A 17087-nucleotide genomic window follows, 5' to 3' on the forward strand; every position below is an offset into this window, starting at 1 on the left:
AATTGGTGTCGAGACGGGAGAGAAACAGTAATAAATGCTTGTGTTAAAGAAAAAATGCTGACTTGCATTTATTTATTCATGTTTGTTTTGGACGGTGCCAGACGGCGTGGAGGGTCTAAACTAAAGAACATGGTTTGAGCTTAACGGCCACGTTACATGATTAAAATGAATCATAATTTATTAAAATTGTAGTTTAATGTGTAACAATAGATTTAAATGCACCTAAAAATGATTCAAGACGTTTTTCTCAGTCTCTTATGCTTAAATTTAAAATCTTATTTTCATTATTAAACACGCCAATCGACTTGCCACATGTTAAACGTGAATCATCATTTCTCATTTCAGATGGATTGCGACATTGTCATTGTTCAGTGTTCATGCCTTCATCAGCCTCTTGTTACTTATCAGCATCCTCACATGTTCCCGTTGTCTGCTCGTCTTGTGAGTATAAAAAAAAAAATACAACTCTTTTTTTTATTTTTTTTTTTTAATCCCTTTCTCTCCCCTTTGCACTTCACTTCTCCAATACCAGTTGCTAGGAATTTTCGTCTCTTTCGATATGATCTCCGTCCTTAAAACACGTTTCCCCTTAGGCATAGAAATCAGCCTTTACTTCAGCTGTATTAAACTTTTCAAGTGGTGGCATCTGGGAAATATCACCATTCTCTTCCAAAATCAAACTGGGTGGAATTGGGTAGATACGGACAACGAATACCACGGTCCATGCACGATGAGGTGTACAGATATTCATTTGAAATCTTTGTTTTGCCACCAAAGTTTTTTAAGGGCGGCGCATGAACATATTTGACAAGTTTTTGTTGCTTGTACGTGTGCACTCATATGGGAGTGTGATGTCACACAGATACACGGCATCTCATGCATTCTAACCGAGAGATCTTTTTTAACATTCTAGCCATCTCTTTTAGTGCAATTGCATGTACGAAGTGCTTTCAATAAGTTTTCAAACTTTTTTCATATAGGCACTCTTATTGATAGTACACACATTAAACTCTACTTCCCTTTAAAGTAATCTCCTCCAGCTACAATGCACTTGTTGTACTGTTCCAACTACTTCCAGAAGGCCCCATGGAAGGGGGAGCGTGTCAATGACCCTCATCACAGCTTCTTTCATCTCCTCAATTCTCATAACGACAGCTTCTAAGGTTTTCATTGAGCTTAAGAAATAACCAAAAGTCACAGGGAGCAAGGTCTGGACTATATGGAGGGTGAGGAAATGTCTTGATGCCCATCTTGGTCAAATAGTCTGTGACAAGGATGGAGTTGTGGATTGGTGCATTTGTGAAAATTTTCCGCATCTTCAGTTCCTCGTGAGTAATTGTGTGTACAGTTCCCACACTGACATCAAACTGTGCACTTATTGTCTCTATAGATGCACGACAGTCCTTATCCATGAAATTCTTTATTTGACCAATCAATTCTGGTGTTCTGACTTCCTTATTCCTCCCACACTTCATTATCCTTCAGACTCCCTGCCTTCCTGGGTCCTGGATATGACCTTAAACTATATCCAGTGGTAAGGCCCCAGCTTGCAGGCTTTGGGGAGTGTGGAGCCACCCTCTAATTGCCATTGCTCCCAGGTCCACTCTGACCCGGAGTGGTAGTACCTGTTAGGGTCCCAACTATGGGTTAAATAGAAAATGACTTAAAAACAACAAATATATTCTATTAAAAAAATCTTTCTTCAAAATCTTTGGATTCGGCATTAAATAACCTGAAAAGGGTTGATATGCCGTAAAACAAAAACAACCAACCAACCCTGCCTTCCTTGAATCTCTTATACCACTCAAAAACTAATGCTTGATTCAATTGGTCAATCTCACAAGATGTACAGCAATAACCTACTCAGTTTTCAAGAGTCTACAAAAATTTTAAATGCCTGTACAATAAAAGTCTGGAAACTTATTGAAGGCGTCTTGTAAGAGAATGAAAGAGTAGTTGCATAATGATGTAGAATGATGTAGAATGATGTAGAATGATGTAGAATGTGAATCTTGAAGGTGGATTTAGATTTGATGACCTCAGAGGAAGATTAAATCTGAACCATATGTACAGAACAGGAGACTTTGTTGGTATGTCCACATGAAAAAAAAAAATGGATGAGAGTTCTTTGATTAATACATGTAGAACACTCTTATCATTTGGAATCTTCAAACTACTGTGTCTCATCTTGAGTGTCATTTCCCCAACGTTTCGGTCGATGTAACCGCCAACCTTCAGGTATATCTTGTTAAACTAGAATGTTTCTGTCAAAGTTAGGAATTTGGATGGAATTTCGAATAGAACCCTTTATTTACTTCATGGGAGTAGCATGCTCTTGCTCTGTCGGCCATGACACTGATAGAGGTCCTAAGTAATTCGCAAGTGTATATTTTGGTTGCCCACACTGTGGACTGAACCTTCAACCTTCAGGAGAATATAGACATGACAGAAACATCCGACAAGATATACCTGAAGAAGGTTGGGTGTTATATCGACCAAATCGTTGCGAAAATGACACTCAGGATGAGAACAGTAGTCCGATGAATCCAAATAATATGAATAATGAATCCGCATCTCAAAAATTCAGAAACATAAGATGTAGAACAGTTAAGGTAGCAGGGTCAGTTGTTGGGGAAAGACTGAAGGAAACTTAAGTAATCCAATTTACCAAATTTCCACTAACGATTACTACGATATTGTTTCATTGACTTCTGTACACTCATTAACCCTTATCCTTGCATGGCCTCTGGGCCTTGATAAGGGGTGACTCCTTTGTAAAAAAAAAAAAAAAAAAAAAAAAAAAAAAAAGTGATAAGGATAAGTTTGAAAGAAAGAGGGATAAGGACCTGTCCAGAGATAGGTTAGTTTGGGAATCAATTTCTAAAAGCCATCCAACACATGCCAACATGTAAAATGGATGTAAAAGCACATGTGATGATGATGATGATGTTGATTAATCTTCAGATTAAAACATTTGTATGACTAAAAATTTTTTTTTTTTTTTTTTTATTTTCAGCTGTGTGTTCTTTGGCTGTCTTGGATTGATAGTCGTCTGGATTGCAGGAGGCATTTACCTGGGAACCGCAGTAGTACGTATAGCATCAATTTAAAAATTTATTTTATTTATTAGTAAGTAATTACTAATAGATATACACTTAAACATGTGTAACTAGCAGGGAGACCTGCTGTTGCCAGGGATTGAATGCTGCTCAACGAATGTTTCACACATCCCATATTTTTGTCATTGAAATCGATGAAATCGCCTATTTTTCTCTCGCATTAATTGCCTGCTCTAGTTGGGATCCAAAGCAGTGCACCAGGAGTTTCACATGCCTTCCCACAGTGACTTGGTCCACAATACATTGTAGTTTACATTGCACTCTAGAGAACCTACTGTTGATTTTATTAGATAATTTTTTAGTGATGGAATGATTTCAATATTTTTCCCGGATTCTGATATAATTACTGATTCCGTACTAAACTCCCTATTTCGATAAAATTCCCGATTCTGATTATTTATAAATCTCTTAATATCTATACTCCTGAATTTTTTTTGTATTGATATTCATATTTAAAAAACCCTTTTTTCTATTTATTTAAAAAGAAAATACAACTTTATTATATATGGGTTGTGGAATTGCATTCATCTGCAAAAGATCTAGCTAATTTGCACATTCTTTTAAACATTCATTTTAATTCCCTATTAGTTTTTTCGTTTTTTCATGGTATGATCATCTTTAGTTAACTATTACATGTAATTATATTCATGCAGATATTCTACATGATTTATAGTTTTTTGTTTTATTTTTACACAGGAATCACCACTTATCCTCAAGTGGCCTCCGGGCCTTCATAAGAATGGGTATACATTAGTCAATGTAATTATAGCATAGTAAACATAGTGGGAATTTTGTAAATTGGATTACTTAGGGGGGCAGTTCATCAAGAGTTTGTTTACGTTGGACTTGCAGACAATCGGAAGAGAGTTCCACAGGCATGCAGTTCAAAAAAAGCTTTGTTCATGGAATCTGCATTTAGGTCTAGGCACAGACGAGCAGTATGGGAAATTATTGATAGTGGTTTTGGCCAGACACATGTTTTGGCCAGACAAGATTGAATCTCAGACGAGCACTTGTCATGAAAATAACAATAAAGCAGAGATAGGCTCACAACATCTCTTCTGTGCGAAAGAGGTTACAGGAAAGAGAAAAGGGCATTCCTCACTAAGCTACAAAATCTATTTTGAACTTTGTCAAAGCAGGATAAGTTGCTTCTAGCAGCTCCTGCCCAGATGTGGCAGCAGTACTCCGTCCTTGGACGTACCTGGCTTTTATATAGGTAAAGAATTGCATCAGGAGTAAGATATCTGCTGGAGCGGTAGAAGGATCCCACCATTTTTCCTGCGACCTTGGCGATGGATTTGATATACGTGTTCCATTTCAGGTCGGGAGTAAAGGTCAGACCTAGAAGCTTGTCAAAACATGAAGCCTCCCCAAGATGAGAGCCATTCATTTCAATTGATGCCAGATTGGCATCAGAGCGTAGATGATATAGCGATAGAAGCTTGGTTTTAGATGCATTAAAAGTAACCAGCCACCTCTTTGCCCATTGTACCATGTGCTCAAGATCAAAGGAGAGAGAATTAGAACTTGGTCGTTTACGGTCTTTGAAGTGTTGACAAAGATGGTGGTGTCGTCAGCATAAATCTCTGCGGATGATGTAAGGATGTGATTTGGAAGGTCATTACTGTAGATAGGAAGAGAGTTGGGCCCAGGATGGACACCTGAGGGACTCTGGCATTAATACTGTGAGCTTCTGATTTCTGCCCATCAACCACTACTCTTATGAACCTATCAGAGAGAAATGATTTAATAACTTAGGAGACATTTCCAGTGCGTGATATTTGCATAAAAATTTACAGTAAACACCAAACTCTTTCCATATATATTTAGGTATATGCATATATTTTTGTTTTAAAAATTTTGCCTACCAAACTCCACTTAGAGTTTTTGGTCTACAGACATGAAATTTCATATATAAGATATTTGAACCCATGCAAAACTTTATATTTGGGTTTTAGCCCGAGAAAATTGGTACAAAAGTGAAAATTTAAGAAAAAAAAAAACTGAAATTTACCAGATGAAGGTGGAATGCCAGCATTACGAATATGCATGCGTAACATAATAGCTATTGGCTCATGTTTTAATTTTTAGCTTCGTAGCTCGGTCATTAATGGCAGAGGAAAAATAAATCGTAAGCTAAACGTTTTGGTTTCAATTCTCATGGTGGCGCACAAGCCCCTTTTTTTTTTTTTTTTTTTTTTTTTTTAAAATCATTATTATATATTGGGTCTAATCTATAAAAGTGAATGTGTCTGTCTGCCTGTACATTTCCCTATGCAATAACTCTGTCAATTTTTAGTCTACAAACTTGAAATTTGATATACAGAGTACTGAGATTTGGGAAAATCTGTGATCGGTTTTCGGACAGAAATTTGGCTGTTAAGAGGTCAAAGTTCAACGATTTGACCTTTGAGAACTCTACCAAACTCTTCCGGCAATTTTGGGTCTAAACACTTGAAATTTTAGATATAGGTTCCTTGGACATTGATCTAACTTAACTTGATTTGAGTCCAAAACAAATGTTAAGGGGTCATAATAGGGGTCAAAGTTAAAAAAATTACCCGTTTTTTTTTTTTTTTTTTTTTGCTCAGCATACACCTCAAAACACCTGGGCAACGTCGGGAACCTATGCTAGTATAATATAATAATAAATACGAATCTGCATTAATCAAAATATATTTAAGCATATTTTATGACCGGACAATACCGTGTGACTTACTAGTTTAACTATAAAGTTATTTTTTTCCAGATCACTGTAAAAACATGTTAAATGTGCAGTATATTTTCTCAAGTGTAAAAAAAACATGTGTGGGGAATGATGTATATTTATTTTATTATTACTAACAGCAGGGGAAGATGTTGCCTTGAATAAAATTTAAAAAGAAAAAAACAAAAGTATTGTTTTTAGTATTGAAAACTCGGCACAACTTTTTTCGATACTGATTCCTGTTCCCCATTAAAGTTCAGAGTTTTCCAATTCCAATTAATCGTCCCAACACTATTATATTTATATATAATGGCTTTAAATAAAGTTTAAAATGCAAAAGTCAAGTATCATAGTTCGATTGTGCTCTAAATAGAAACATTCATTTCGAACGTGCCCGTCTTATGAATGAACCTACTGTTGATTTTATGTCTGGCCTTACTGTTTCTATGGTCATAAAACTCTTAAATGCACTTGTGATGTTAGGCTGTCTAAGAGTGTTAATATTGGTCAAAATCATCTGTTCCTTCTTTCATCGGATTTTTTTTCAATTATCAGTATTTATCAATAGAATATTCTTTCCGTTGTTTTGACTCTTGAGTATATACCTGACACAGACACAGTTAATCAACCGATAACCACATCACTGTATATAACGGCATATAAGATATCAACGGATACACACTCGAGCGTCAAAACAATGAAAAGAATATACTGTTGTCATAGCCCTACTTATTGAATACATTCCACTACAAAACCCATCTAAGAACACTGCCAGGCACATGAAGTATACTCGCGTGAGATTTCATAAAAATCGGCCCAGCCATTTTGGAGTCCATAGAGAACTCTCTCACACGCACACACACACAGTTCCTTTTATATAATAGTAGATTTAGAAATATTTAAAAAATTTAATTTATGCATGGAGTGCAATGTCAGGGATGTAATTTTTTTTATTCTTTATTTTTTCTCCTCTTCACCTCAACAAGGCTACTGTGAATCGGTGGCCATGCCTACAGGGTTACTCGAAGTAGGGAGTTGAGCAGTTAGATATTTGTTCACATTACATTTAAACTTCTGCATATCAGTACAATCGAAAGCAAGCAATTGCCTGTGGAACACAATACCGTGGGGCTGCTTCTCAGCTGACTATAACCTGGTCTGTTTTCAAGTTTAATGTAAATAAGTTCCTGTTGAGCCGTCCTCCTGTATAATTAAACCCGATTCGAATTCCACCATTACTGATCATTACGTTTTCCCCCTCCCCCCATCTTCTTCCTGACACCCATTAACATAGAACTCTGTGGGACACAATACCACGAGGCTGCTTCCGAGTTGACTGCAACATGGTCGTTTTTAATTGAAATGCAAGCAAGTTCTTGTTGAACCGTTCTTATAAATAATCCAATTAAAATAGGTTGATATGTCATTAACAAGCAAACCGCATCTAATTTCGAACGCAGAGAAACTACTTCGGCTACCATAAACCGTGACGTTTTGAACGTTGTCCAAGTCATCTGTCCTGTGTATATCGACTGTTTTCATTGGCTGTTGTCCAAAACATCTTATTTAATTAGCTTATAGTCAATTGTTTTCTTACAATGCCATAAGTAGATTACTTGCTTAATTTTTGACATTATCACGGCAGCTTATAGAATAACACGACTTGTTTTGGTATAAAAATAACAAGGTTCTTCCATTAGGAAGTGCGGTTGATGTTCGTGCTGTAAGCAGAAATTATTGCTTCATTAAAGGATTGACTTGTTATGAGAGCGTAGAAAGTATCGGCAAACGGGATTGACGTTGTGTGAAATATTGATTTATAATTCAACCAGAGTCGATTAAATTCTGATCAAAAGCCTAAAATTGTAGAACGGATAATTTTTTTTTTCTCAATTTTTTTGCATCTATTTCTTTTTTTTTTAATTTTTTTTTTTTCACATTTTTATTTATTTTTTTATTTTACCTAGCCTCACTTGTATAATTCTATCGCCTTTTTTCTTGATCATTTTTTTTGCTCTCTACCTCCGTGTCCGTTGGTCTCTACCTCCCCCGTGTCCGTTGGTCTCTACCTCCCCCGTGTCCGTTGGTCTCTACCTCCCCCGTGTCCGTTGGTCTCTACCTCCCCCGTGTCCGTTGGTCTCTACCTCCCCCGTGTCTGTTGGTCTCTACCTCCCCCGTGTCCGTTGGTCTCTACCTCCCCCGTGTCCGTTGGTCTCTACCTCCCCCGTGTCCGTTGGTCTCTACCTCCCCCGTGTCCGTTGGTCTCTACCTCCCCCGTGTCCGTTGGTCTCTACCTCTCCCGTGTCCGTTGGTCTCTACCTCTCCCATGTCCGTTGGTCTCTACCTCTCCCGTGTCCGTTGGTCTCTACCTCTCCCATGTCCGTTGCTCTCTACCTCTCCCATGTCCGTTGCTCTCTACCTAACGTCATCCTTTTTATTGCTGTCTCTGTACCCACACCCACTTTCTATCCCCCCCTCCACTTTATTGTAAAACATAAAGATGCTACCACCCTTTAAAGTGGTCTCTACCAAGACCAGGGACCACACTACAAATATGATTTTAACTATTTTAAGAAATTATTTTTGTATTTCTGATTTCCAATTTTTTATATTTTTCGTTTTAATTTAAAAAATTCTGTGAAATATTTTTACAGTAAAAAGATACCGAATACGAGATGCCTTAAATAAGTTTCCAGATATTTTTTGTATAGTCATTTTTATTTATCGTACACACATGAAACTTTAGTCCCCTTTCGAAGTAATCTCCTCCAGCTGCAATGCACTTGTACCTTCTTCAAGACCCCATGGAAGTCCTCTTGTGTGAGCGTGTCAATGACCCTCGTCACAGCCTCTTTCATTTCCTTGTTTCATAACGACTGCCTCTAAGGTTTTCCTTGTGCTTAGAGAATAACCAAAAGTCACAGGGAGCAAGGTCTGGGCTATAGGGAGGGTGAGGAACTGTTTTGATGCCCATCTTGGTCAAATAGTTCGTGACGAGGATGAAGTGGACTAAGAGCATTGTCCTGGTGCAAATGCCACTCACTCGATTTAAAGAGTGATGGACTCTTCCAAAGGAATCTCTTCCTGAACTCCTTTTAAAACTTCGGCATAGAATTTCTTGTTGACTGTCCAGTGAAATGAGTAAAATCATAATTTTGGCACTCGGTGGCATCACCATGAGCCAAGGCTCCGAACAATGGCCCGAAATAATTAACAGAGCAAAAATATAGAAAGTGAGATAAGTAGAAGGACGATGGGAGGTAGGGTGGGGAAGATCATTTTTAATTCGCAAGACAGTAAGACACCTCACAGTTGGCAGTCAGGTTTTGAATTGTCAGCTTGGAGTAGTTTATAGGGCATGCGTACAATATGCTTAAGCATAATTTAATTCATGCAGATTGCGTATGTATTATCGTAGCATCAATCCTCTATTGATTATTATATTTTATTATGAATAATTTGCACAGTGAACTAATTCACTACAAATAAAAAAAAAAAAATGCCATCAAATTCTGAGTTTCTGCTGCAATGTGTTGAAATCACCAAGATTGCTAACCATGGATTTGATCTTTTTCAGGGTCTCGGAGATTTGTGTATTGATCCAGACGAATATGTGAAGCAACAAACTAGTGCTAACATGGAAAGCAGTAAGTATCCCTGTCTCTTTCTCTCCCTCTGTCTCTTTCTCTCCCTCTGTCTCTTTCTCTGTCCCTCTGTCTCTTTCTCTGTCCCTCTGTCTCTTTCTCTGTCCCTCTGTCTCTTTCTCTGTCCCTCTGTCTCTTTCTCCGTCCCTCTGTCTCTTTCTCCGTCCCTCTGTCTCTTTCTCCGTCCGTCTGTCTCTTTCTCCGTCCGTCTGTCTCTTTCTCCGTCCGTCTGTCTCTTTCTCCGTCCGTCTGTCTCTTTCTCCGTCCCTCTGTCTCTTTCTCCGTCCCTCTGTCTCTTTCTCCGTCCGTCTGTCTCTTTCTCCGTCCGTCTGTCTCTTTCTCCGTCCGTCTGTCTCTTTCTCCGTCCGTCTGTCTCTTTCTCCGTCCGTCTGTCTCTTTCTCCGTCCCTCTGTCTCTTTCTCCGTCCCTCTGTCTCTTTCTCCGTCCCTCTGTCTCTTTCTCCGTCCCTCTGTCTCTTTCTCCGTCCCTCTGTCTCTTTCTCCGTCCGTCTGTCTCTTTCTCCGTCCCTCTGTCTCTTTCTCCGTCCCTCTGTCTCTTTCTCCGTCCCTCTGTCTCTTTCTCCGTCCCTCTGTCTCTTTCTCCGTCCCTCTGTCTCTTTCTCCGTCCCTCTGTCTCTTTCTCCGTCCCTCTGTCTCTTTCTCCGTCCCTCTGTCTCTTTCTCCGTCCCTCTGTCTCTTTCTCCGTCCCTCTGTCTCTTTCTCCGTCTCCCTCTCCGTCTCCCTCTCCCTCTCCGTCTCCCTCTCCCTCTCCGTCTCCGTCTCCCTCTCCGTCTCCGTCTCCCTCTCCGTCTCCGTCTCCGTCTCTTCTCTTTCTCTCTCTCTCTCTCTCTCTGTTTTTTTTTTTTTTTTTTTTTATGGAATTTATGTATGAGCGTGACACTTGTGACCTAAAGAAAATAGTTTTTTTGACATAACAGAAACATTTTTATGAAAGTATATTAAAATGAAAAATCAGGGACAGATCATTCAAATATGTAAAAAAAAAAAAAAAAAAAAAAAAAAAAAAAACCTCCCTATTCGTGTAAAAAAAATTAAACATGATTTTCCTACGAATCGAACGCCGACGAACGTCATTTAGCAGCAAAAACGTACATGAACCTACCGATGAGAAGTATAAGAATGAAAAACCCATATTGGAATCCTTCAACCAAGTTATAGAAACTTTAAATCTAAAAAAAATAATTAATAAAACCACCACTCTTCCCATGTTAAATAATATTTTGAAATAATAACGTTAATATTTCAGTGCGCAGGTCAAAATCTGCCAAAGAAGCGATTTGTGTGTATTTGTTTACATTGTTATAGGTTAATGTTTATGCGCGCATGTGCAACCGGATGTCATGAACTGGAAAGTGGGTTACATCACTCGTTTTGAGTTTTATAATTATATAGATTGTCACTGTACTTACTCCTATACTCTTTCGACCAATCATTGCTGAACATAATCTATTTCACGCAATATATATACCTAATATAAAATGATTTCAAAAGTAAAACAAAACATTTAGCGCTCTAGCCTTAGTTGTAACTGTTTGAGCTATTGTTAGATGGACAAGAAATAGCTAAAATAAAAACAACTTTAAAGTATAAATGTATATTTTCATCCAGTGTTGCACAAACTTGAAAAATCCTGGAATTTTTATTTTTGCCTTGGAAAATCCTTGTAAATATGGAACATGTCTTGAAAATCGTTTTTGTCCAATAAAAATTTGTGTTGAAAAAATTAATATTAAAAAAACAATCGAAATGAATACTATTGCAATCATTTTTTAAGTATTAATAAAAAAATTTGATTAAATGATTTTTTTTTTAAATATTGAAAATAAAATCAAATACGCTGTTCTGAAATTGCATCATATTGTGGATACATCACAGAACTACCTGATGTTTTCCACCCAAGTTATTTTTATTTTTTTTGTTGAAATAACTATTATATATTGGGTTAAAATAAGCAATAGACCTCTGTAATAATAAATATGATATCTGCACGAATAAAAAAAAATTATATTTAATCATATTTTATGACCAGGTAACTCTAGGCTCCCTGCTAGTATTTGTTAATCAATTAATTGAACCCAAGAACTTTTATCCATTCCTTTAATGTGACCATACCATGAAAGTTTCCTGTTCTGCACTCGTTACAACCTATACTACTCAGATTTAATCTTCCTCTGAGGTCATTTTTTGGACTTGCGTTGCACATTCATTATATTTTTTTTGTTTTTTATTCAAACTAACCAGGTTTCAGAATAAATATATTGGCTGGTCTTGTTTTGCAGGTTATTAAATTTTCTTTTTTCTAATTATCGTTTGTTTTTTTAAATGTGGATCTAATGATTTTTTTTTTTTCCATATTCTAGAAGTTCTCAATGCCTACTTGAAGTGTGAAAATCCAACGGAACCCTTTGTTAAGGTAAGGCCATCGTTTTGTATCCCCCTCCCCTTCGATGTTTTCTCGGGTTAATACAGGCGTCCCAAATTGAAGGATACAGGGCAATCTAACAACTACATTCCCAAAATTAAAATCGCAGAAATATCGTTTAAGTACGGAATAGAAGTCAGAAAGCATGAAACGATATACGAAACCATATCGAAATATTTTATTTCCAAACATTATTCGGGGCTTGTTAAGATACAGTCGACAAATCAGTTTTTTTTTTTTTTCTTTTTTTTTCTTTTTTTCTTTTTTTTTCTTTTCTTCTTTTTTTCTTTTTTTTCTTTTTCTTTTTTTTTTTTTTCTTTTTCTTTTTCTTTTCTTTTTTTTTTCTTTTTTTTTTTTTTTTTTTTTTTTTTTTTTTTTTTTTTTAAGCAAAAACAATATTACGTACTTATTTGTCATGCTGAAAATAATATATTCAAAAATTACGAAAAATCAAACAATTCTGAGGAACACATGTCATTATAGTATTTATAAAATTATAAAGACTGAGACTAGCAACTAGTGATTGGATGATTCTAATACAATTCCCGATTCTGATTCTTTATAAATCTCTAAATATTTAACTAGAAAATTTCTGAAATGTAAAAACACTTGGAAGTTTAAAATCAATAAATATTTATTTTTTTATTACTACCATCAGATTTAAAAAAAAAAAAAAAAAAAATCAAATAAAAAAGATAATTTAAATCCAAACGTAGATTCCATGAGCAGAGCTTCTTTCTTAGAAGTGCACAACTGTGGAACTCTCTTCCGTTTACCTGTTTCCCACCTGACTACGGTCCTGGATATGACCTAAAACTATATCCGATGGTGAGGCCCTACCTTGCAGGCCTTGGGGAGTGTGGAGCCACCTTTAATTGCCATTGCTCCCAGGTCCACTCTGACCCAGAGTGGTAGTATCTGTTAGGGTCCCAACTATGGGTTAAATAGAATCTGACCTAAAAAAAAATATATATACTCCATTAAAAATCGTTCCTCAAAATAACTAGATTCAGCATTAAATAACCTGAAAAAGGTTGATATGCCGTAAAACAAAAACAACCAACCCACCTAACTACAACTTGGATGTCTTCAAGTCCAACATGAACAAATTCCTGACAAACCGCCCCCTTAAGTAAGACACTCTATTAAATCTCTAGTACTAATGATTACTACGATACTATCCCATTGATTACTGTATATGCAATAACCCTTATCATTGAGTGGCTTCCGGGCCTTGATAAGTGGTGACCTCCATGTAAAAAAAAAAAAAAAAAAAAAAAAAAGGAATAGTTTTTGACATCGGAATATACACAAATTTTTTCCGATACAGATTCCAATACCTAAAAAAAAAAATTCCGAATTTTTTTTTTTTTTTTTTTCCCAGATTCCAGTTAACCATCCTCACACTAATAGCAACATCATGAGATAGGTTGCAGTGAAGAAAATGGAGGTGGGGGTCAAATTAGATACGTTTCTACAATTTATCAAGAACTTTCAAATGATAGGAAGATTCACTAACCCAAATACGATGACAATATTCTATACATGATTTGATAGATTTTTAGAGATGGAGAATAGCCTCGGTGAGAGAAAGTGTCTAGAATGATAGAACAGATTTTACAAGAAACCGAAAGAGCAATGGATTTAACATCACTTCAGCTGATCAACTTATTTCCCCTTTTTGTAATTTTTCCTTGTTTTTTTTTCTTTTTTTGTTCACTTCCTGACGCTTTGTGGGCCCTGTCGGTGGGGCATTAGAATACGCCGACTGCCCCCCTGCAGAGGGTAAAAGTCCCTCAATGGGGGTCCTGGATATGACCTTAAACTATATCCAGTGGTGAGGCCCCAGCTTGTGGGCTTTGGGAAGTGTGGAGCCACCCTTTAATTACCATTGCTCCCAGGTCCACTCTGACCCGGAGTGGTAGTATCTGTTAGGGTCCCAACTATGGGTTAAATAGAAACTGACGTGAAAACAACAAATATATTCTATTAAAAAATTTTTTCTTCAAAATCGTTGGATTCGGCATTAAATAACCCGAAAAGGGTTGATATGCTGTAAAACAAAACCAACCAACCAATCCTGACACTTTGTGGGGAGGGGAGTGTTTACAGTATCACAGGCGGATACAATTGCACAATATGTTCACATTTGCATTTGTTTTTTTTTATTTTGTGACGCTGATGTATTCAGGCGTCTTTATGAATTTCTAAATAATACATTGTTTCGACTGATGGAAATTTTTTTTTTTTTTTCAGGATTATAATTCTGCACTTACGGCAATCGTACAGGCGAATTCGACCTTGACTAACGCTCTACATATGGCTTCTGCCTACAACATGGGCAGTAAGGTAAGTCGAATTTAAAGTTTCATGCTTTCAAATCTTTGCAATCTTATGACACTATGGTGTCGTGAATACATGCAGCGAGGTGCATATTGCGGTGAGAGGGGATGTTGGACCGGATGGGATGGGGTGAAGTGTAGAGAAATGCAAAACCTTAGGAAAATAGGACCAACCGTCAATGTCATCTGCTTGTTAAAGGCAAAGCAGATGTTATATTGTCTCAAAAAGGGAGACAGATTTGGAATTATCTATGACATGTCAAGAGAGATGGTCGTATTAGAAGTGACATTAGATGATAACGGACCACACACACAGTGCTGGACAAAGACTAACCCCTGGGGACTGCCAATAGATATCAGTGTGAGCACACCCCCCCCCAGGAAAGGGAGAGAGAGAGAGAGGTGTTGAGTAGACAAGACGAAGGGGAAGTTCTGAGAGAAAGTAAGAAAGGGTGTTTGTAACCACTCTCTGAAGGAGAGGTGGGAAAAAAGAGGGTTGGATTTAGAAAAAGAAATTTTAAAGAGTAGTCGTAGCCAGCGAACTGTACGGCTGGGCTGATGTTATGATGTTAACTAGCCTGTGTTAATGGAAAATCTGTGACTTTATTTGTCTGGTCTTAGTCAATGACCTCAATTTAGACAGTAGCTGTTATGAAGTAATGAAATTAATAAAGTTATTATTATAGACCAAAGTTCCTTTTTGTTTGTGGTGAGGATTCTTCGTTTTGTAGCAAGACACAAGGACCAGCGGAGTGATTGATGTACCCAGACACTACACGGGATAGAAGACGATTCGATCGAGAGACAAAGCGCCCCACCATGAAAACACAGTGGGTGAAAACAATCAACAGGCCAACTTGTGACGGGCACAATGTATGATCGAAAGAACACCTGTCATATCGGATGCAGTCCGACGAGTTTAGAAACACCCAGTGTGGTTGGTGCAGTATCGGTCGTCGTTATAATCTTACGCGTGTTTCTAAATCAACTGATTGTGTTGACTCGCCGCTTTCATGTGTAAGGATGAAGGGAGGCGAGGGAACTGTTGGGATTGTGGTGGAAGTTAGTTTGTCCAACTTGTTTTCGAAATTTGATAGAAGACTATACTCTGCTGGATTTGGAAGATCATAAACTTTTTAAGACAATTATCAATGGTTTTATATCAACATATATGAGAATACAAATTAAAGACTAAAAATATATTTTACATTAATTTATTGTTCGACAGGATACTCAAATAAGATACAAGTCCTCTTACACTTGTGTATCTTTGGTTTAAGTCGTATTGATTTAATTTTTATATGGTAAAGAAAATAAAACTCATTTAATATTGATTTAATTTTTAATCCAACCCTCTTTTTCCCCACCTCTCCTTCAGAGAGTGGTTACAAACACCCTTTCTTCCTCTCAGAGCTTCCCCTTCGTCTTGTCCACTCAACACCTCTCTCTCTCTCCCTTATTCTTTGGTTTAAGTCGGATTGATTTAATTTTTATATGGTAAAGAAAATAAAACTCGTTTAATATTGATTTAATTTTTAATCCAACCCTCTTTTTCCCCACCTCTCCTTCAGAGAGTGGTTACAAACACCCTTTCTTCCTCTCAGAGCTTCCCCTTCGTCTTGTCCACTCAACACCTCTCTCTCTCTCCCTTATTCTTTGGTTTAAGTCGGATTGATTTAATTTTTATATGGTAAAGAAAATAAAACTCGTTTAATATTGATTTAATTTTTAATCCAACCCTCTTTTTCCCCACCTCTCCTTCAGAGAGTGGTTACAAACACCCTTTCTTCCTCTCAGAGCTTCCCCTTCGTCTTGTCCACTCAACACCTCTCTCTCTCTCCCTTATTCTTTGGTTTAAGTCGGATTGATTTAATTTTTATATGGTAAAGAAAATAAAACTCGTTTAATATTGATTTAATTTTTAATCCAACCCTCTTTTTCCCCACCTCTCCTTCAGAGAGTGGTTACAAACACCCTTTCTTCCTCTCAGAGCTTCCCCTTCGTCTTGTCCACTCAACACCTCTCTCTCTCTCCCTTATTCTTTGGTTTAAGTCGGATTGATTTAATTTTTATATGGTAAAGAAAATAAAACTCGTTTAATATTGATTTAATTTTTAATCCAACCCTCTTTTTCCCCACCTCTCCTTCAGAGAGTGGTTACAAACACCCTTTCTTCCTCTCAGAGCTTCCCCTTCGTCTTGTCCACTCAACACCTCTCTCTCTCTCCCTTATTCTTTGGTTTAAGTCGGATTGATTTAATTTTTATATGGTAAAGAAAATAAAACTCGTTTAATATTGATTTAATTTTTAATCCAACCCTCTTTTTCCCCACCTCTCCTTCAGAGAGTGGTTACAAACACCCTTTCTTCCTCTCAGAGCTTCCCCTTCGTCTTGTCCACTCAACACCTCTCTCTCTCTCCCTTATTCTTTGGTTTAAGTCGGATTGATTTAATTTTTATATGGTAAAGAAAATAAAACTCGTTTAATATTGATTTAATTTTTAATCCAACCCTCTTTTTCCCCACCTCTCCTTCAGAGAGTGGTTACAAACACCCTTTCTTCCTCTCAGAGCTTCCCCTTCGTCTTGTCCACTCAACACCTCTCTCTCTCTCCCTTATTCTTTGGTTTAAGTCGGATTGATTTAATTTTTATATGGTAAAGAAAATAAAACTCGTTTAATATTGATTTAATTTTTAATCCAACCCTCTTTTTCCCCACCTCTCCTTCAGAGAGTGGTTACAAACACCCTTTCTTCCTCTCAGAGCTTCCCCTTCGTCTTGTCCACTCAACACCTCTCTCTCTCTCCCTTATTCTTTGGTTTAAGTCGGAT

At 37.1% G+C, this 17087-nt stretch overlaps 1 protein-coding gene across 23 annotated transcripts in view; it reads left to right on the forward strand.

Annotated features, from left to right (window-relative positions):
* The window catches only part of LOC145266322 (protein tweety homolog 1-A-like), a 301166-nt gene that overhangs the window by 138501 nt on the left and 145578 nt on the right, over positions 1-17087 (forward strand). For all 23 annotated transcript variants that reach the window (XR_013864700.1, XM_080121883.1, XM_080121887.1 and 20 more), the window contains exons 5-9: positions 346-441; positions 3017-3089; positions 9407-9476; positions 11854-11906; positions 14172-14264. Coding sequence is in view for 22 of the 23 variants with exons in the window: in XM_080121883.1 (XP_079978009.1) it covers positions 346-441; positions 3017-3089; positions 9407-9476; positions 11854-11906; positions 14172-14264 (385 nt within the window). In the remaining variant the exon portion in view is untranslated. The remainder of the gene's footprint in view (positions 1-345; positions 442-3016; positions 3090-9406; positions 9477-11853; positions 11907-14171; positions 14265-17087) is intronic.

The sequence above is a fragment of the Euprymna scolopes genome, chromosome 41, assembly GCF_053919585.1.
Source record: "Euprymna scolopes isolate OS-2025 chromosome 41, ASM5391958v1, whole genome shotgun sequence".
NCBI classification, from domain to species: Eukaryota; Metazoa; Mollusca; class Cephalopoda; order Sepiida; family Sepiolidae; genus Euprymna; species Euprymna scolopes.